General features: G+C 58.1%; 1 protein-coding gene across 3 annotated transcripts in view; it reads right to left on the minus strand.

Annotated features, from left to right (window-relative positions):
* Positions 1–573: 573 nt before the first annotated feature.
* The window catches only part of KIAA1522 (KIAA1522 ortholog), a 53,995-nt gene continuing 34,562 nt past the window's right edge, over positions 574–20,006 (minus strand). For 2 of the 3 annotated variants that reach the window (XM_054011594.1, XM_054011595.1), the window contains exons 2-7: positions 12,001–12,156; positions 11,307–11,362; positions 8,932–9,052; positions 7,723–7,839; positions 3,964–7,212; positions 574–2,702 (exon numbers count right to left, since the gene is read on the minus strand). In XM_054011594.1, coding sequence (XP_053867569.1) covers positions 3,965–7,212; positions 7,723–7,839; positions 8,932–9,052; positions 11,307–11,362; positions 12,001–12,156 — 3,698 coding nt within the window. In that variant the 3' untranslated portion in view covers positions 574–2,702; position 3,964. Of the gene's footprint in view, positions 2,703–3,963; positions 7,213–7,722; positions 7,840–8,931; positions 9,053–11,306; positions 11,363–12,000; positions 12,157–17,310; positions 17,656–20,006 lie in introns of those variants that run through there. The other variant, XM_054011596.1, reaches the window with a different exon arrangement.

Here is a 20,006-nt window from a genome sequence, read left to right on the forward strand (position 1 = left end):
TGTTTGCCTGGGGAGACGCTAGAGCCTTTATCAGCAGTAGAGGCTGCTCCTTCTTCTGCATGGTCACAGCGGCATGACAACCCTTGGATCCTAAGGTCTCTTACCCAGTGCAGAGCAGAAGGGGTAGCCGTGTGAATGGCCGCAACACCTCCCGAATGAGCATGGAGTGGGCAATTTGTCCATCTGTGAACAGGTTTCCGCAGTGAGAGGGTTAACCCCTTGGACAGCTGGGAGGGGCAAGGCAGTTGTCTCCTGCCAGCTGGTTGATCCCTGCCTCAGGTGAGGTTAAACATCCCTCTGATCTCTCTGGGTTTATGCTGCCACGCTTCAGTGGGGTATCTAGGCTCCTTCCATGTAAAAGCAATAGCTGAAGCCCTAGTGGACTCCAGCGAGGTTCTGGCACTTCTCCCTCCTTAGGGTGAAAAACTAAACAGCTTGTGTCTCTCTAGGTGACTCATCTGTTCCAGGCTTTGGGGGGAGTTGTGTAAATAGGGGGCCTCACTGTTATCACTCCAGCCATCCTGGAGGAGGGAAACCCCCAGCTCTTAGCCAAGAAGCAAAGGAGACAGCCAGTTTCAATCATCATCTTTAACCAAAGACACAGAGCTTGTAACGGTTACTCTGCATCTTCTCAAGGCAGACGGTTTTTACAATCAAGGAAATCAAAGCATGACCCCACGTTTAAAGAAAGAGAAATCAAGGTGCCTGGCTCTAGGGACCAGGGATGAATGTAAAACTCAGGCTTTTGGTCTCATTTAATGCTGCATCCAGTGTCATTCCCTGCTACAGGGCATCTGAAAAGCGTCTCACCTCTCCTCCCTCCCACGGGCTGTCTGTGTACACACAGGGCCTGGCTGGGATGAGGGCACAGCTCTGAAATTACAGAGCATGAGGGGAGTGGAATCTCTCAGGGGGGAGGTTATGGAGCTTGGAGCGACCCCTATGGCCGGGCCTCAGAGTCCAGATTCTCCTCCCTGGGATCCAGAAGGCTGCCAAGGTGGGGGGAAGCCCTTCCTCCTGTCCCAGACAGGTCCTGGCTGGTTGCAGCTCAAGGGTAAGCACAGGCAGTGACTGATTCCTGCCTAGCACCCCAGACTCACAGGGCAGCGGCTTGGGGCTTGTGCTTTCAAACAGGCCAAAGAAAAAGGGGCTGAACGCTCACCTCAGGGGCCACTTGTGGCTAATAGCCACTTTGCTGGGCCCTGAGGCAGGGGCACTGCAGGCTGCCGGCCCGATTAACCGCTTGCTTGGCTGCAAATCCCTTTCCAGCTCCTCGGCCAGTAACACTGTAGCTTGGGCCGCAGCAGCATGTAACGTGAGGCAGCGTGAGCCTGACTTGTTCAGCACCCCCAGGACTGGCCGAGGGATCCTCCTAAGCCCTGCTTCTCCCTGCCCTCAAAAAGAACTTCCCCAGGAGCCCTTGCTGGCCTTCCCCTCCCCTGTTCTCAGAGCCCAGCACCACCAAGGGACTGCCCTGCCAGTAGAGCCAGTCAGGCAGGGTCCCAGTACTGCCTTTGGGTAGCTCCTTTGCCCAGCTGCGTCGGGTGGCAGGAGGCTTGTCTGGCAGGGGGCAGTCCCTTGTGGTGCTTACGCACTACCACGGGCCCCAGGGAATGAACACCTCCCCTGCCAGAGCAGTAGAGGTGGGGAGCCCCCACTCCCGAGCACAGGCGGCCTGGCTCACGCAGTGCTTTCCCTCTGGCATCATGGCCTCGCCTGCCCACTGTCCTGTAACAGCCCTAGAGAGAGATGGGACAGCAGGCAGCCTGACGCAGGAGGGGGCTTGGCCTGGGCTACCTGACTTGTCTGCTGTAACAGCTCTGAGGTCTTTAGCAGCCTGGGCCCCATTTCCCCTCCACTCGCAGCCAGGGCCTATTCAGCACAGACTCACGCCCCTGCACATTGTCACTGAAGTGGTCCTTGAACCCGGGGCGGGCACCCAGCAAGACAGAGGCCTTTACCGCACCTAGGCCAAGCTGCTACCAGCCTCCATGTGCCTCAGGCCTGGTGCTGTGCCTTTCCAAAGCCAGTCAGGGGCATATCTAGCACTACACGGTGCGTGTCCTGGAACACAAGAGAAGAGCCCATGCAGCAAAGCCGGCAGAGGAACTCCTTGGCCAGCCAGCTATGCGTCAGCCATGAAGTCCATAGCAGTCGGGACGCGCCTTCAGCTTCTTTTTAAGAAGTGCTTTGATTTTGTGCCGTCTCAAGTGTACAGAATAGAGCCGATCCTCCACGCTGTGGAAAAACAAGCCCACAGCCAGGTCTTCTCCCCACTCATGCTGCCCCCCGTCCTGGCCAAGAGGCCGTGCTTCAGGTGGTGCAGCGTGGTCTTATAAGAACACCGCCCCACATTCCTCGCAGCGGCTTCTCTGCAGCCTTCCCTCCTGCACAAACACAACCGGCAAATCCAACAGGTGAAGGGCAAGGCGCTGGACTCCAGGACTGGGCTTCGGTGGTTTGTTTTTTTTAAATGCAAAATAAAGCTGTATTATTGAAGAAAGTGAAACCAACACCAGTTTTTGCATAAATATCATCAAGGCCATCAGAGGCTAAGGCTGTTTGCTTCCTTTTACTCAGTCAGTCGTGCCAGCTCCACGCTCATCCTTTCACCTGCTCAGGTCCCTGAGAGAGATTTGTATTCCTGTAGGTCGGGGCACAAGCACACAGCTTCATCCTTCAGGCTGTCTCTTCCCGTTTGTCTGCAGGAAAAGGAGAGCGATTCCTGTTAGATTATCCTGAGCCCAGCACGGTAATAGCTGACCCACCAGGCAGTGTGCGTTACAGGCACCCCGTGGCTGAGCCTGTTACAGAGCTGGGGGCACTCGCCCATACTGCTAGCTCTGGAAGGCCCTGGTTCGATCTTGGTGTCAGCCATCACCTGACACTCACTACTGGTTTCTAAAGCTGTAGAGCCTGAACTGATACAGCCTGGACTTGTGCAAACCCTCCAGCCACGGTTTAATGCCCCAAGAGGCGGAGTTACCTCCCAGCACATCAGCCTGTTTCCGAACAGCTTTGAGCCAGGTTGTTTCTGGACTGACTGGTGTTTAGACAGAGGGATGGGGTCAAACTAGGCCAAACAGCCAGCGCTAGTGGGGATCCTAACAGGGCTACGTTTGTTCCTTGTCTCCCTTTGATTCAGGCATCAGGAGACAGGTCAGAGTCACAATTCTCCCTACCATCCCTGCCTAGCACTGAGCTGTTCTTTAGAGGGTTCCATCATCATCCTCTGTCTGTCTTCTAGCCCTGTTCCCGCCGGTAGAGACAGGGCCGGTGCTTCCACTAGGCGACCAGAGGCGGTCGCCTAGGGCGGCAGGATTTGGGGGGCGGCATTTTGCCACCCTCGGCGGAAATTCGGCGGCGGGGGGTCCTTCCACTCCGGATCTTTGGTGGAAATTCGGCGGCAGGTCCTTCACTTGCTCCAGGACCCGCCGCCAAAGTGCCCCGAAGATGCAGAGCGGAAGGACCCCCGCCACCGAAGACCCCAGGCCCCCTGAATGCTTAGAGGAGCAGCGCTGCCGCCTAGGGCGGCAGAAACCCTGGCGCCACTCCTGGGTAGAGACAGGGTGAGTGCAGGGCAGCGGAAGAGTTATGCCCGAGGAGAGCTGCAGTGAGGGGCGGGGGGGCGAAGGGGGAGGCTGCAGGTCAGGATTGGAGTGCATTGGCAGAGCTGCAAGTGGGGGGGCTACAGGTCAGGAGTGGGGTGCACTGGCAGGGCTGCAGTAGGGAAGGGCTGAAGGTCGGGATTGGGGTGCACTGGTGGGGCTGCAGGTCAGGAGTGGGCTGCAGGTCAGGATTGGGGTGCATTGGCAGAGCTGCAAGTGGGGGGGGCTGCAGGTCAGGATTGGGGTGCACTGGCAGGGCTGCAGGTCAGGAGTGGGGTGCACTGGCACCTACAGTACCCTGTTACACCCTGTGTTTTCTATCGGGAACTACCTCCTCCCCTCCATCCCTCTGTACCTTATGCAGGGGGAGTCTCTGGGCCTGCCAGGTGCCCGGCTCTGCTGCTGTCGGCTTGGGGGGCCGCGTTCACAGACAGTTCGCTCTTAATCCTGTTCTCTTCTGCCGAGGGGGCCTTTGCTTTACAGTCTGGTAGGGAACAGTTCAGCACTTCCTCCCCCTGCGGCTTTGGGCTCACAGGTGACAGAGGCTGCCCCATGCCAAGCGAAGGCTTCCTGGCTATGGGAGGTGGGACCTTGCTGGACTTCCTCTGTGCTTGTGGCTTGCCAGGGAGCACCTGGCCCTGCTGGGACATTGTTGGGACTGTGGAGCGCTGCCCAGCAAAATTCATCAGCTCAGCTACCAAGTTCCTCTTCAGGTCGGCCTGGGCCTCTGGGGAAGATGGGGTCTCTATGACCAGCTTCTTGGAGCTCTTGGCGAAGATGAAGCTGGCGGTGGAGGCAGGTGAATTGTGGATGGGGGACACCTGGCCGTCCTTGGCATCCCCAGCGGTGGGCTCCGAGCTAGAGGCTGCGTGGCCTGGGAGAGTCAGCTTGTTGCCGTTGGTCCAGTCCGCCAGTCTGGAGGTCGGGGCGTCTCTGGAGGACAAGGGGGAAGTCTTCATCCGTACGGCATTTTGCAGCTGGTTCGAAGGCACGGTGTCTTTGGAAGAAGGGGACTGCCGCAGGGACAGGGACTTGCGGATGGGTTTCTGGGGGACCTGCTGAGGCTGCTTCCCTACGCCATCGGCGCCCTGTCCGTTCTGGCCAGGCGGCTGCTTGCCCGGGCCGGCCGGCGCATGCCCATCCACGTTGACCGAGCGCAGGCGCACCATCTGCAGCAGGGAGGGAGTGACGATGGGGAGGTTTGCGTCCTCCTTTGGCGTGGGGTTGCTCTTACTGCGAGAGACAGGCTCCTTCTTAGGATCCAGCCGGGAGCCATTCGCTGTCTTCTTAAGGCTTGCTTGAGGATGGAGAGCTGTGGGCGGGGCTGGAGCCGCAGGTGCCGGAGGTGGGGCTGCAGGCACCGCAGGATTGGCCTGGCTAAGCTGCAAGCCAGGCGTTGCTCCGGCTGATGGGGCCATGGCGGGGGGCGTGGGCAACTCCGCGGCGGGAGCTGGCAGTGTTAACCCAGCCAAGGGGCCCTGTTGCTGCTGAGTCCTTGAGGAGACTTTGGCGGAGAATGCGAGCGAGGCTGCCCCTGGACCATCCCCTGTGGGTGCTGCTTTGGGGCTGGCCGGCTCCTCTGAGCCCGCGGGCACTGGCTGGGCTGCAACGGAAGAAGACACTGCGGTTCCGGTGACTGGGAGCGGCTCCGGCAGGGTGGAGAAGCTGGCCTCGTCTGGGGGAGGGAAGTCCGCCATGGACAGATCCTGTTCGTCCAGCGCTGGGGGAGGAGGTGGGGGCCACGAAGGGTCCTGAGGCGCCTCCCGGGTAGTCTCTGAGTGGGGGGCTTCTGGACTTGTCTCAGCCTTTTTCACTGGTGGTGGAGGAGGATGGTAGGGAGGTGGAGGAGATGGAGGGGGTGACCTGCTGCTGGACTTCTGGCTGGCCGTGCTCGGGGCAGGGGAGGAGACAGCGGGGCTGGCAGAAGGCGCTGCCTGCCGGGGCTTGGTGGGCGGGGGGGAGATAGGGGCCGGCACCTTGGGGTGAGGAGGAATAATAAACCTGTCCATTCTACTCTGCCAGGAAAGGGCCGGGCCAGCTGGGGGTGCCACGGTCTCTGCAGGGGCTGGGTCGGAGGTGGAGGAAGATAAGGATGTCAGTGAGGAGGAGATGGACAGCGCAGGAGACTGCAGCGAGCAGACCCTCTCCGGTTTCTTTGGCTGGGGCCTCCTCTTTCCTGGAGATGAGGCGTGAGGGCCAAGCCCTTTGGTGGGGAGGGTGGGGGTGCCGCTCTGACTCGAGTAGCCACTGGAGGGCGACATGGTGCGCTTGAATCCCTCGGGGGAGCTCTGCCTGGGGGTGGCCTGCTGCTCCCTGAGGATGACGGCCACCCCCTCCACCTCCCTCCGGAGCTTCTCCCCCGGCACCGGGCTGCACTGGGACACGTCGGGGGAGCTGGCGTCGGCCGAGTAGGCCAGGCTGTCGGAGCGGATGCTGCTCGTCTCGCTCAGTGAGCAGGGCGAGAAAACCTCGTCCTCGGCCAGGGGGCTCTGGCTCTCCAGGCGCGGTGTCCACGGCTCACGCTGGTGTCTGGGATCTGGCTTAGGGGGCAGGCCCAGCACTTTCTGTCCCCCCTCGCCCACCACCTGCTGCCTCTGCTGAGCCTTTTGGTGCAGGGAGTGGGTCCTCCTGGGGGGCGCCGGCGGCTTCTTCATCTTCCTGAGGGATACGCTGCGTGTGGAAGAGCGGTCGCTCCTCACGCTCACGGTGTCCGAGCCGTCCGCCATGCTGCTGGTGCTGTACGCAGGTGAGGCCCTGCCGCTGCTGCCCCCCGGCCCCACTGCCAGCAGGCCGTGGGCCGTGTAGACAGGCCTGGCCTTGGAACAGGAGTTGGTGCAGCTCACGGCACTGTAGACACTGAGCTGGTCTGTGTCGGACCGGCCTGCCGTATCCGCCTCGCTGGGTGGCCCGGCCTCCCCCTTCCTGCTGTCGGAGCCGCCCTGCGAGGAGATGGTGGAGCTGTCGGACACGATGGTCTCCGTGGACTGGGAGTGGCTCCAGTTGTCGCTGGAGGAGGAGTGCTCCCGGCTGCGGGCACTGGGCTCCGAGAAGCGGGCGAGGGAGCGGACTGAGGCCGGGCTGGAGGAAACCAGGCTGCAGCGGCTCAGCGTCCGCACGCTGCTCCTGCTCAGCGCGATGACATCCACCATGGGGGGCAGGACAGCGTTGGGAATGATCTTGGACATGTAGGTGGCCTGGGGGGAAATGGACATAACAGGGCCCAGCAGCTCCGGGGGAGGGCTGGGGTTGGTGGTCATGCCCGGCACAGCCAGTGACTTCGGCCTCAGCAAGGGAGACAGCTTGGCTGCAGTCCTCCTCCCCAGCAGCGAGTCATCGTAGTAGACACGGTTGATGTGCCTCTGGATGGCTGCGTCTGACTCTGCCTCCTCCAGGGCTTGCAGGGATACACGGGCGCCGCCCTTGGGGGCCGGCGGGGGCTGCAGGTTTCCATTGATGGTGGGGACGTGGATCATGTCACCGTCGGCCTCGCCGCCATTCACCACGGGCAGGGATGCCGGGCTGTGGGGGCTCCCAGCCGGCCTGGGGCCATCTCTGGGGGAAACGCTGCCAGGGCGTTTCCTCGGCTCGTGACTGTTTCTCAGACCTGAGGGTGGATAGGAGCAAAATCCAGTATCATTATAAACCGATCCTGGCGGGCAGGCAGCCCTTGCTGATTGCAGACAGGGGTTACTAGGGGCTGGCAGGGCTCACTTAAATCAACGCTGGCCATGGCCGGGGCCTCAGTGCAGCTCAGTCCTGACTGTTCTCTCCCTGTGACACCCAGTCCATCAGACTCCTGAGGGCTGTAATACCATGGTCTGAGTCTGGTTGTCAGGGTGTGAAGTGGCTGGGTGGGGCGATGGCCTCTGCTACACAGGAGGTCAGACCGGGGGCTCTGGTGGTCCCTTTTGCCTTACGCTCTGACGCCTCCCCACTGCCCCTTGGACACTCCACTGCTAAAGGGGTGGCATGGGGACCTCCAGGAACAAGCCAGCTTCTAGCCTGAGCCCGGAGCCGAAGTCTGAGCAGGGCGAGAACTCTGGCTCACTCGTGCACACGGAGCGGCCGCTGTCCCTGAGCTCTCCCTCCAGCAAGGCCCATCTGCCCTCCTTACCCAGCTCCTTCTGGACATGCTGGGGGATGCCCAGAACCGTTGTCCTCCTCTCCTTCCTCCTCTTCCCTGCCTTCTCCGAGGATTTGGGGAAGGAGTCGTGAGGCCGGAAGGTGGAACCTGAAATGCAGTTAAGATGAAATAAAGTCCCAGGCTGGCAAGCAGGAACCAGCCGCATCAGACCTAAGTAAACAATGGTTTTAAATGGAGGTTGGATTTTTACCGTGAGTGAGAGGCCCCAGACCGAGACCATGAGAAAGGGGAACTGTTTGTGGTAAACTTGTAGCGACCCTGGAAATACCAGTTATCTTATTTAAGGGTTGGGCCAAGCACTAGAAATAAAGAAAACATGGGTAATTGGGCACCAGGTGCACTGAGTAATTGGTAGAAAATGCTTAGTCCAGTAGCTAGGGGAAAACACAGCAAAGTGAGATAAGGAAACCTTGGAGAAAGCAGAGTGCAGCTCTCAGCTGCTACAGTTGAGTTTAGTGAAGGTCCAATAACCAGCAATGCTGTTGCTTGTTTGTTACAGAGCACAAAATGTCCCGTGTTCTAGGGCTGCTTGTCAGAGCTTTCCTTACCCCTCTGGAGCCATGCCATGATGGGAAGGCGTCTCCCAGGTCTGAACCGGCTTTTGGCCAATGCTTACAACTGGACTGTAGCTGGGTATCGAATATAAGGCCGTATATGCTTATATTGATGCTTTGGATGGAATCAACACCCAGTAGCCGTGGGGGCTAACAAAGGAATGCCTGTGGAAACCGAGTCCTGGTAAACCTTGGCAAAGCGACCAGGGAAATGATCTCCCACTGCTTCGCCCACCGTTCCACTGTTACTCTTCCAGGAGTTCTCCCTGCCCCTGCCCTAGAGCACAATCCAGCCCCAGTGCGGGGGAGCCAGGCTCAGGATGACCAGCGGAGCCCTGATAGCTGCGTGAGCGTACTCTGAACATCTGCACCATCTATTGTGAGCGGCAGCTGCCCTGGGCAGAGCTTGGAAGAATACTTACCCCTCCCCGCCCTAACCCCGGAACAGTCCCTCCCCCCATCTCAGCTGCAAGCTCTGGCCCAAAGGACAGGCTTGATGTCCCTTGTGGAATCACCCAGCAGTCCTCAGGCCACCCAAACCCCAGCTCACACAGCTCGGCTGGATTCTCACGCCGTCCAGATGGCTCACCCTCCCCAAAACTCCCATCCCGCCCGCGGCTGGTACCTTTCCTCTGGATCATCTCCGAGCGGATAGAGAGGGCGTCCTCAGAGGCATTATCTGTCGTGCATGACTGGGTCCTGCTTCGGAAGGAAATCTCATCGTCCTCCGCAGAGGTGTGGGAAGACTGCGTGGGGAGGAGAACGGGTTCAAAGAAGTCCCGAGCCCTATAGGGACAGATGCCTCCCTCCTTCTGCAAGCCGCTCCCCAGCGTCAGAGTCCCCCAACAGGGTCCCTTCTCAGCCAGAAAGCAACTCAGCAGCTCCACACTTTGAAGACATAAAACTTCTCAGAGGCCCAGCCCCATCTGCATGCAGGCAGAACCCCCTCAACTAGGAAACGGGGCCGGAGAGTGCAGGCGGGAAAACCCCCTGTCCTAAGGTGTGTTCAGCCAGTCTCTGGGCCCCCTTGACAGAGGAGACCCAGCCAGAGGGAATGAATGCCCAGCAGTGACCTGACCTGGCACCAGATGGCGCTACCTACTTCACGTACCCTTCTCAGCGAGTGGCCAGCTGCAGTTGTCTGACTGAGGATGCACTGATTGCGGCTGAATTTAATCTGGCTCCCAAGCGAGTGCAGCCAAACCGGCGTAACCCTGGTGTGAACCAGCATGAGGGTTCCACGCAGCCCTCTGCACCACTGCATGTGTCTACACATGCCCTGCACTACCAGGATTTCATCTCATTCTCCCCAAGGGAGGGAGCGCCGCTCGAACATGCCCGATGGGAATGAGGGAGCGGCCTGTAGATGATTAGGAAGGGCACTGGGAAGGATGCAAACAATCGCACAGTGGTGGGACTGCGATTTGCTGCAGCGGGACCCCAGAGCCCCCTCCCTGGGTGAAACAGCAGCACAAAATCGTAGCCGACAAATGGGCAGCTGCGTTTGCCAGCAACACCCTGCAGTTTATTTCTGCTGCCTCTCTCTGAAAACCACCACACTGTCCATCTTCCCCACCTCTCCTCTGTGCCTCCTCTCTCCCCCCGTCTACACACTCACAAGCATTAAGGCTGCTCGCTTGTGGCCTGGCGCTGCTCTACTCCTTTGCTAGAGCTTTGGCCAGTCTCATTTTCAACAGCGCCAGCTCTGGGGCTCCCCCATATTCCCTTGAGAGACCGTTTCAAAGCCCATCAGACCCTATCAGTGGGGAATCCATCCTGACATCCAACCTACAGTTTCCTTGCTTGATACTATGGCCACCGAATCAATGGTCTGCAGCTGGGGTGTCTGCAGCCAACATGAATAGTCTTGTGGTTCAAGTACTAGACTGGGAGTCACGAGATCTGGGCTCCATCCCCAGTGACTTGTTGGGTGGCCTTGGCCAAGTCACTTAGCTGCTTTCTGCCTCCGTTTCCCCATTTTGCAAAGCAGAGATGATAATCCCTGTCTCACAAGGCATAGCGAGCATTCGACTGTATCCTCTGCTTAGCCTCAGCCCAGCTGGATACATTTAGATGAACCACGCCAGCCTATGAATCACAGTTGCTGCTCTTCTCTGAATTCTCTAACATTTGATACTGAGGAGTTCAGAACCGGCCCCACAGGGCTCTAGATGAGGTACTGTGTAGGACAGAGGTCTCAGGTCTCAGGTTTGCCTTCCCTGGTGGCTCTGTCTGCCCTACTGAGTTACAGAGGCAAAAAACCAGACAGTTAGCTGTCTGAGCAAATACACCCAGTGAGGCTCTAGGGGAGAGAAGGGCGTGGGCGGAGGAGGGCCAGAGGCCCAGAGACTGGCCGAAACCAAGCTTTGGCTAAAGGGGTCGGCATTTCTTGGCTGTTAGAGACTGGGGAGGGACTGTGGACATGAGCCGAGTAGGTCACAGTTGGGCAGGCCCTCCCCACCGCTCGTTACTGCCAAGATAAACTGAAGGGAATAACTGCAGTGAAGGGTATAGCATGCACCAGGACACCAGCTCCACGCGGCTGCTTGTTTGCAGGGCCTGTCTTTCCCCAGCACAATCAGCAGCACCGGGCTCCGTTCTCCCTGATCCGCCGCAGAACCACCTAAGAACCACATGGCCCTGACTCAGCCCAATCCGCTCCTACGTCCTGCTGCTTCTTAGCGTCACAGCATCTGATTGCATCTCTCAGCTCCTCGTGTTCCCCCAGGGTTTCCCTTCCCCGGCCATCACCCCGGAGATGCTGCTTGCCAGGATACTCCTTTAGATCCAGCGTGAGCGGGAAGGCGCCCAAGAGAGAACGTCTCGGGGATGCCCAGGCCTTCCCCATGATGGGGGCTGGGGAGCAGCCAGGAACATTCACCGCCCAACGCTGTACCTGCCCCACTGCAGGGGCAATGACTGCCATGTGCGTTAGCAGAGAGCGCTGCATGCCAGTCAGCACCCTAGCCCAGAGAGGCAGGCGTGAGGGCAGTCACCCACCTGGATGCTGTTGCTGTCTCCGTGGTCCCAGCCGCTTCTGGTCTGTTTTTGTTTTTCTGGAAGAGGAAAGATGGAAAAAAATCCCTAAGGAAAATGTAAGAGAGGAGGAGTCCCATCAAACTGCGGGCTGGCAGAACCGCTGTGCTTGGAGGCCATGGCCCGGGGGCGCAGGAACGGAGCAACCCAGAGCAGGGCTGGGGGACAGCAGGTGATGCTGGCCCTGTGTGTCCTGCAGATCAATACACTCCCCTCCCCCACACACACCCCACCGCAACCACTCCACCTTCTCTGCCAGCCCCACAGTAACTGGACCTCTGGTCAGACACAAAAACAGCCCACCCACAGCCCCCTGCCTATCCGACCGACGAGCAGGGGCAGCGTGGGTGGGTGCAGGCTGGTGGAACATACATACTGGGCCTGTGTGAGAAAGTGAGATTTGAGGGGGGGGGGAAGAGTGTCAGATTTATGTGACCCCCTCCTGCTTTGGCGTTTCCTCCCCTTCAGTGTGTGGGCTGCACCAGTGCTGCCTCCTCTGACGCTCGCCTCCCACCAAGGCACGTGCCCCGTTTGTATCCTCAGGGAGCACCAGGCCTGCCCCACCCCCTGGGAGACCCTCTCCCCTGGATGCATGCTCCGGGGGAAGCAGGGGCAGAGTACTGGGAATGGACAAGCAGCCCCCTGGGACGATGCGTACCTTGGTGCTGCAGAGATTTGAGTCCTGCCTGAGCCTGGTTGTGCAGCTCTTCCAGGTGCGGCGGGCGGCTGCTGGGGAAGAAGACATTGTCGGGCCGCTCCTCTCCCGCCTTGTACTGGACATTCAGCCTCTTGTTGTTCTCAGCCTTGGCAGAGCCTGGGAAGGCAAAAGGAATCAGCCTAGCACCCCCACATCCCAGCCCCTGCCGTGGGGGCTCCTGGCGCCCTCCAGTGGGATGGGGAGGAGACAGCAAGAGGCAGCTCTAGGCCTGGGCTCCCTCCCTCCCCACCACCAGTTCTGAGCAGCCCTCACACTCACAGCTTCCCGGCCAGCACCGCGAGGGACAAATATTTGCTCCTATCCTCGCTCCGGGCTGACTGACTCTGTCAGCGAGATGGAAGCAGAGCAGTGCAGCCACCTGGCCTGCAGGAATCCTGGTGCCCCGGCACGTGGGGGAGGGGGCACCGGGCCCAGCTGGGTACGGAGGGGGACTGATGCGTTATCGTTTAGGCTGCATGAGGCTCAGAAAGGGTGAAGGGCAGCGCTGGGCGACTGGCTTCCAGCCCTGCTAAAGGCCGTGGGAAATTCCCCTTGGTTGCATGGTTCCCATCAACAGCTTGCACAGATAGCAGGTGTTTGGGGGGTGGGAGGGGAGAGTGCATCACAGAAAGTGGGGGGGAGCCTGAACAGAAGCAGGTGTGCAAATGGGGGGACACCGGAGGACTTCTGGGGAAGCAGCACGCGTGAGTTCCCTGGACTCACTGGCAGCTTTGGCTCTCTCGCTCCCACCTGGTCCTGCTCACACATCCCCCCGGCCACACCAGTGGGATGCCAACGACTCCTGCTCCAGCCCCAGGGCTCTACCCAGTGCCCATCGCACCATGCGAGCCGCAGGTAGGGAGGGGCCATCCCATTCCGTACAGACAGGAGCTGAGGCCCAGGGTGGATCCAGTGCATCATACAGCAACTTGTGGCAGAGCCGGGAACTGACTCCAGCTCTCCCAAGTGCCTGCTCGGTGCCCTGGTCACTGGACCGTCCTTCCCAAGCATTAGGAGGATCTCCATCACCCTCGGGGGGCAGGGCCGGGGTTAACTAGCTTTCCCTGATGAAGCTAGGGGCAAAGCTAGACAGCTGAAGGCCTGGCCCTGCTGGGGAAGGTCAGTGCTCAGGGCAGGTCTACACTTAAAAAGCTGCCGCTGCTGCATGTTAGTGAAGACACTACTATGGTGCAGTAGCTATGCCGACGGGAGAGGCGGTAGCTATGCCGACGGGAGAAGCCCTCCCATCGCCCTTGTGCTGCCCACACAGGGGGTTAGGTCGGTAAAAGGGCGGTGCTTCGGGGGGTGGATTTTTCACACCTCTGAGCGACGTCCTTATGCCGATGTACGTTTATAGTGTAGACCTGGCCGCAGTCTCTGCTCTAGGAACCATCCCCTTGGCGTCCCCTCTGCTGGAGTGTGTATCCCCACGGCCTGGCGTTTCTGACTCTGCGATGCTAGCAGGAATCAACAAGCCAGCTAGGCGAGTCCAGGGCTTTTGCATTTCCTGTCTCCATTGCAGCAGAAGCCTTCCCAGTCAGCTCCTCTTACAGCCCTGCGCTGGCAGAGGTGATCTAATACCTTCCCCTCCAGCCCTGGCTTTGGCAGCGGGAGGCTGCAGGTCTGACTCTGCTCTTTTGGAAGTGGGTCCTGTGCCTTTAAAATGAATGCACTGAATAAGTGAAAGCTCCCCAGGGTGTATCACATGACTGATACCAGAAATATCCGTGCACCTTGCACACAGACCAAATGAGCCAGCAGTTCAGGGCAGCTTAAAGGGACAGGCCACACCAGCCCGGGGGAGAGCCCTCCACAGAGCCCCAACGCCTCCAACTTCACCTCAGGGACTAAGGAGCCAATCCTAACCCAATGGGAGCAGAGGGTGCCCAGTGCCTTGCAGGATGGGACCAGGGGGCTGTTTGGCATAATCTCAGAGCGAGAGGGTAATTGCCGGCTGATTTATTGCTGCCCTAGTGATCAAAATACCTTGAGAAACAGTCAGGCCCTTAAATATATCCCTAATAATAGTACTGACATGCTATTTATAGCCCAACTTCGAGCCAATAAATGACTAATACGTTGTCCTTATTATACAGCCCCTTTCATCGGAGGATCTCAAAGCACATTACAAACACTAATTAAGCATCAGAATTGCCTCTCTTCCCCATGAAGTTGCTATATATTGTAATAAACTAGCTTTTGGGGGCATCATTGTCTTCCACTAGGTGGAATCAGAATAGCTCAACTGAGTCATAGCCCCTATGTGGATAATAACTAAAAGAGAATCTCCTTACATTCAAGTGGCAGGGGCCTGTGGATTTGAAATGAAACAGGAGGACCAATTTTCTATCCCCACGGTCTCTGTGAAGTTCTGAGCAGCTGCAGGGTTTAGCACAGGATTCAAAGTTCTCACTAACTGGCTACAGTGGGATTTATTCCCAGATAATTATCCCCATTTCACAGATGGGGAAACCGAGGCACAAATCACTTGCCCAGAGTCACACAGTGAGTCAGTGGAAGAGCCAGGAACAGAGCCTAGGGGCTTTGAGTCCCAACCCCCTGCTCTAGTCACTGGGCATTACTTGCTTTGCCGGGGCTACACAGATTTTGTACCAGTATAACTGTTGGTTAGGGGTGTGATTTTCTATCAGTAGTTATACCTGTTCAAGCCCAATTTTACCAGTATAGCTATTCCCGTACAGGAAGGGACCGGTACACGGTAAAAGCACCTTTATACCAGTAGATCTGCATCCACCCTAGAGGGCTGGTATTGTTGTAACTATCCCACTATGGCTACAGCAGTACAACTTGCGTGCATAGACAAGGCTTTACTTATCCACACCAGAAATTTGCATTCATTTCTTCTGCCCACAGACCAGCAAGAAGGAGGAAGCACTGGCTTCAGAGTATTCTCCCTGGGCTTCTCACAGCCAGCCGAGATGAAGGAGGGAAAGGGTTGATGACCAGGACAATAACTGGGACCTACCAAACTCTGTGGTTGGAGATCAGATCCCACCCCAGCCACACACCTTCCGAACTGGCTCTCTCCTTCCCATTCCACGAGGCCTTCCTCCCACATTCCCCTTTCTGTCCACGATCTCACACTTTCCCTGAGCTTTGCACCTCTCCTCTCCAGGCAGGTAGCACTTATACCTTCGAACCGTAGTTCACCCTCAGACCCCGTCAGAGGGAGGGGAGGATTATCATCCCAAGCCACAGAGAGGTGAAGGGACTTGCCCCGATGCCATCTTCAGAGCAAAACTCTCTTTTTGGAAGAGATGCTCTGGTCGAACACAGGTTACAAGGCCCAATGCAGGGGGGCCTGGGGGAAGTTCTCTGGCCTGTTCTCCGCAGGGGGTCAGACAACATGATCTCGTGGTCCCTTCTGGCCTTGGAATCAATTCATCTCTGAATGAGGTGTCCCAGCCAATCAGTGGCAGAGCTGGAAAAAGAACCCAGGAGTCCAGGCTGGTTCTTAGCCCAGGCTATTGCCCCACTTCACCCCACTAGTTACTAGTGCACTGAAGCCTTCTACATGCCAACCCCAGGCTGCCCTGGAACAGCTCGCCCCACTTGCCTTCTCTCAGCTTAGCAACGGATCGATACAGTGGAGACAGGTTTCCCAAGCGCTGCCCACACTGCGGAGATTTCATCCTCCCTTGCCTGAGAAGGACAAAGCTGGGGGTGCAGACCCTGGGCCCATCCGTCTACCAGCATCTCTGTCCAGGGAAAGCGAGTTGGTACATTGGACGCAGGTTTGCCACCAGCAAAGGAGATAAGTGGCAGGGGCGGGGGTGGGAGTCTGAAGCGAAACAAGTAAATAAAGCAGAAGATTCTCCTCCCACCTCAGCATTTACACCCCTTACAGCACTCCAACCAGGCGTCTCAAAGCCCCTCAAACACAGGAATTAACTGATCCCCACCATCCCCCTGTGAGGCAGGGAAGTATTTACCCAGTTTTTTAAAATAGGGAAACTGAGGCACAGGGGGAGGCTGCGACTGGCGCACCCAGTCGAGCCAGGAGCAGAACCCAGATCTCCTAACTTCCAGTCCCCTCCTTTATCTATTAGGCATTCCTACCCCATTCCAGTGAAATCATCCCTTTCCTTGTGGTAGCACGCTAGATTCTCAGCTCAGAACAGCCTCCGTGCACACAGCTGCTCAGTGGACGGAGGCATCAGTAGCTGGCTCTCACCAGCTGCCCCGGGGCTCCAGGATCTCCCGGATGAATTCTGTGGGGGGGGGGGGGGTCACACTTCCCACTGTCCACCCTGGGAGATAGGCGGGTGCAGAGTTAGCTCGGCAGGCTCCCCCCCCTTCAGCCTATGTTTCCTGCCCATTACGGCTCATCTCCGTCTAGCTGCCCTGCAGCAGTGGAGAGAAAAACAACTTTGTGCTGAAGCAAGGATGGGAGAGGATGAGTAGCTGACAGAGGCCGTGGAATCACCCCAGAGGCACCGACCGTCCCCCTGCACACACTTCCCAGGGCCTTCTTTGCCAATCGCCCAGTCGGCAGGACACACACACACACACACACAGGGCCTCTAGCCCAAATAGCTAGAGAACCACCCCTCCTCCACAGCATCTCTGCCTCTGTTGCATACACCCCATGGATGCACTCAGATTAAAAGCCAGGCAGATGAAATACCGACGGCTGCAGCAGCTCCAGATCTGCACAATGGGGAAAGGACACAGGACAATAGACAGGATTCCACCCTGCTAAGCCGCACAGAAAAAGAGATTGTCTCCCAGCCAGGCAGCATCTGCAGCCAGCCAGCCGCAGGGTCGGACATGGGCAGAAACAGCAGGGCCAAAGCGTCCAGGATAAGTTGGGGCGGAGACCACAAAGCACACACAACCCAGTTTATGGGACCCAGGAGCTCTCTCTCACACCCCACCAGGGCCAATGCCTTCATCCAGGACCCCGGTCCACCCCCATAGGACCGTGCAAACCCCAACCAAGCCCTTTACTACTGTGAGTTCAACACGATCACTCCCCCAGCCCGGGAACACTCTGCGAGTCATCTTCAGGCAGGAAGCAGCTCGCTGGTTTATTCCATTAACTTCCTAACAAGAGCAGCCGCTGCTGGGGTGACCTTTCCCTACCCGACCCAGAGAGGCAGCCAGCTAGAACGGGATCCTTCTCGCACCACGCCGGGGAGCCAGCCCAGCCCTACAACACAAGGGGGGCAGGGAGGCTTCATGCTTGGAGGTCGCCAGTGGCCAGGGATGCAGAAGGACAAGGGATCGTCCCACCAAGGCTGTACTCACCTTTCTTCTTAAACAGAGTCAGGAGGGAGGGGAGGTTTCTGCCGAGGAAAACCACCATCCCAGCGGCTGGTAGGCTCTGGCGCCAAGGGACCCTCCGGAGATGGGGCTACGCAGCCAAGAACTCCTGCCACACCAGGGTCCCAGCTCAGGCTGTTGCCTTTATCCAGCTGCCCCCCAGCATTCAGCATCCCCAGCGCTTTCTGCTGCCTCTCTCCTTCACGCTCATCTGTGCCTCGGGATCCGGCAGGAAGATGCACAAAACCAGCCGCACAGAGACGCTGCTGGTGCAGCGGCCTCCATACAGAGAGCGGGGCTGGAGAAGTGTGAACTCAAGGACAGGGAGAGGAGCGGGGCGCAGTGGGGGGAGGGATCTCATCTCCCTGGGTCTCTGCATCTCCTTGGAGGCCAGCAGGGGAATGAATACCAGCCCCCAGCTGTTCCAACTGCACAGTCCATTCATTGAAAAAGAAAAGCAGCCCCTCCCCTGCACTCCCCCAGGCCCAGTGTCTGGCCCCGAGCACAGATGCTGCATCCAGAGCGGGAAGAGTTCAGCAAACGCTTCCCACCCGCCCGGCTTCCAGGAAACTAAACCCAGAGCAGCTGCCTGGAGCGATACAGCCTGTATGGGCCGCAGGGCAAAGGCAAGAGGGAGCCAGCTCCCACCTAGAGGGGCCTGGGAAACCCCGGGGAGCCGTCGGCCTGTGCCCGTGGAAATTCCAGTGAGCCCTTTCGCTGGGCCCTGCTGGAGGGAGCAGACCTGTTGCTCTCTCCCAAACCCGAGTTGGCAGCTGTCAGGAGCTAGCAGATTTTCAGCTGGAACTTCCACTCTGGCGTCCGGGGTAGCAGGGGCTTTTCCTGGACTAAGGGCGAGCCTTTGGGACAGACCAGGGCGATGAGGCAGAGACAGTTCAGGAGTAACTATCCCCAGGCTTGGACAGACGGACGGACAGACACACACACGCAGTCAGCAGGGAGATGGACAGTTGTTCCCAGAGCACTAGGCAGTTTCACCCTGGTTGGCACGATCATCCCCACCCCCCAGCTCTCGGATACCGCTGAGAGAGGGGGACCATACAGAAAAGCGACCCCAAAGCAGATCTAACCGACTAGCTCAGGAGGGAGGAGAGTGGCCCAGGCAGCTCCCTCCCCATGTGCCGAGTCTGCAGAGCAACATCCCTTCGGATACGGGGCTGACTTCTCTTTGACTGGGGAGGGGGGTGTGCAAGAGACCTCATCACCCAGCTGAGCAGGACATCCCTCCACCCCCACTCCTGTCACCCGGGGTCTGTCCCACCCAAGTGACCAGCGGTACTCCAGGGAGGGCACGACCCATGAACGCACTGGCCAGGGAGTCTGGAAGGCTCTGGGGGGAGAGGGAGCTGGGGAATTAGCATCAACCAGCTAGCAGCCCGACGGTCTGATAACCATCCCCCCGCCAAACCCCTGTGGGTCGCAGACCCCGTGGGTACTACAGAAACACCTATGCAGGGGGGAGCCTGTTGAGTGACTCGACTATTCCTGGCTCTGCCACTCACTCCCTGGGAGAGCCACAGCCCCACGTTGTGCCTCAGTTTCCCCATCTGGAAATTGATGCTGACCTGTCTCCTCTCAGAACTAATGAAGGCTTGCAAAGTGGTAGGGAAGTGCGAAGGGTCACTAACACAGACACACGTGGCGCTAAGGCCAGGGCTACACTAGAAAGCTTTGCTGGCAGGGTTATACTGGTAAGCTCTCCAAGTGAAGACACAGATTATACCGGCAAAAGAGTGCTTCTGCTGGTATAGTTTATACTGGTTCCCTGAGCGACATAATCTGTATCCACCAAAGCACTTTTGTGCCAGTAGAACTGTGCCTACACTGGGATCTTGGACAGTTTAGAAATGCCATACAAAAACCAGCCACCGCCCAGCTGACACGACTAGATCAGCAAACATTTCTCGTGTGGACCTGGCCTGAGCCTCACAGCCCCCTGAGAGGCAGATCAGGATTATCCTCATTTTCCAGAAGGGGAAACTGAGGCATAGCAAGGGGCTGTAACTTGCCCAGGGGGTGACACGGAGCCTGGCAGAGCCAGGAATAGAACCCAGAGGTCTTGGCAACCAATCCAGACCACACTCCCCACACCTCCCCCCTACAACGGTGCATGCCCCTCACTTGTCAGCATTAATCTCGGTCCCTCTCCAGCACTGGGGTCCCTTCCTCTCAAGCTCTGCTCCCCTCCCATTCCATGGGCATCACAGTTCATTCCTGCTGGCTGGCATGGCCCTCCCCCTACCGCTCCTGCTCTTCTGAAAAAAGAAGAACAGGAGTACTTGTGGCACCTTAGAGACTAACAAATTTATTAGAGCATAAGCTTTCGTGGACTACAGCCCACTTCTTCGGATGCATATAGAATGGAACATATAATGAGGAGATATATATACACACATACAGAGAGCATAAACAGGTGGGAGTTGTCTTACCAACTTATGCTCTAATAAATTTGTTAGTCTCTAAGGTGCCACAAGTACTCCTGTTCTTCTTTTTGCGGATACAGACTAACACGGCTGTTACTCTGAAACTGTTCTTCTGAGGAGCTGAACCTCTGCCTCTCACTGCTGAATATTCATCAGGACTCTGGAGAGAGGATCCCCGGGAAGGGCAGGCCAGCACCATCTGGCATGGGGGGAGGTCCGGGCCGGGTCTGTGGCACAACC

This window comes from Malaclemys terrapin, chromosome 22 (assembly GCF_027887155.1).
Source record: "Malaclemys terrapin pileata isolate rMalTer1 chromosome 22, rMalTer1.hap1, whole genome shotgun sequence".
NCBI classification, from domain to species: domain Eukaryota; kingdom Metazoa; phylum Chordata; order Testudines; family Emydidae; genus Malaclemys; species Malaclemys terrapin.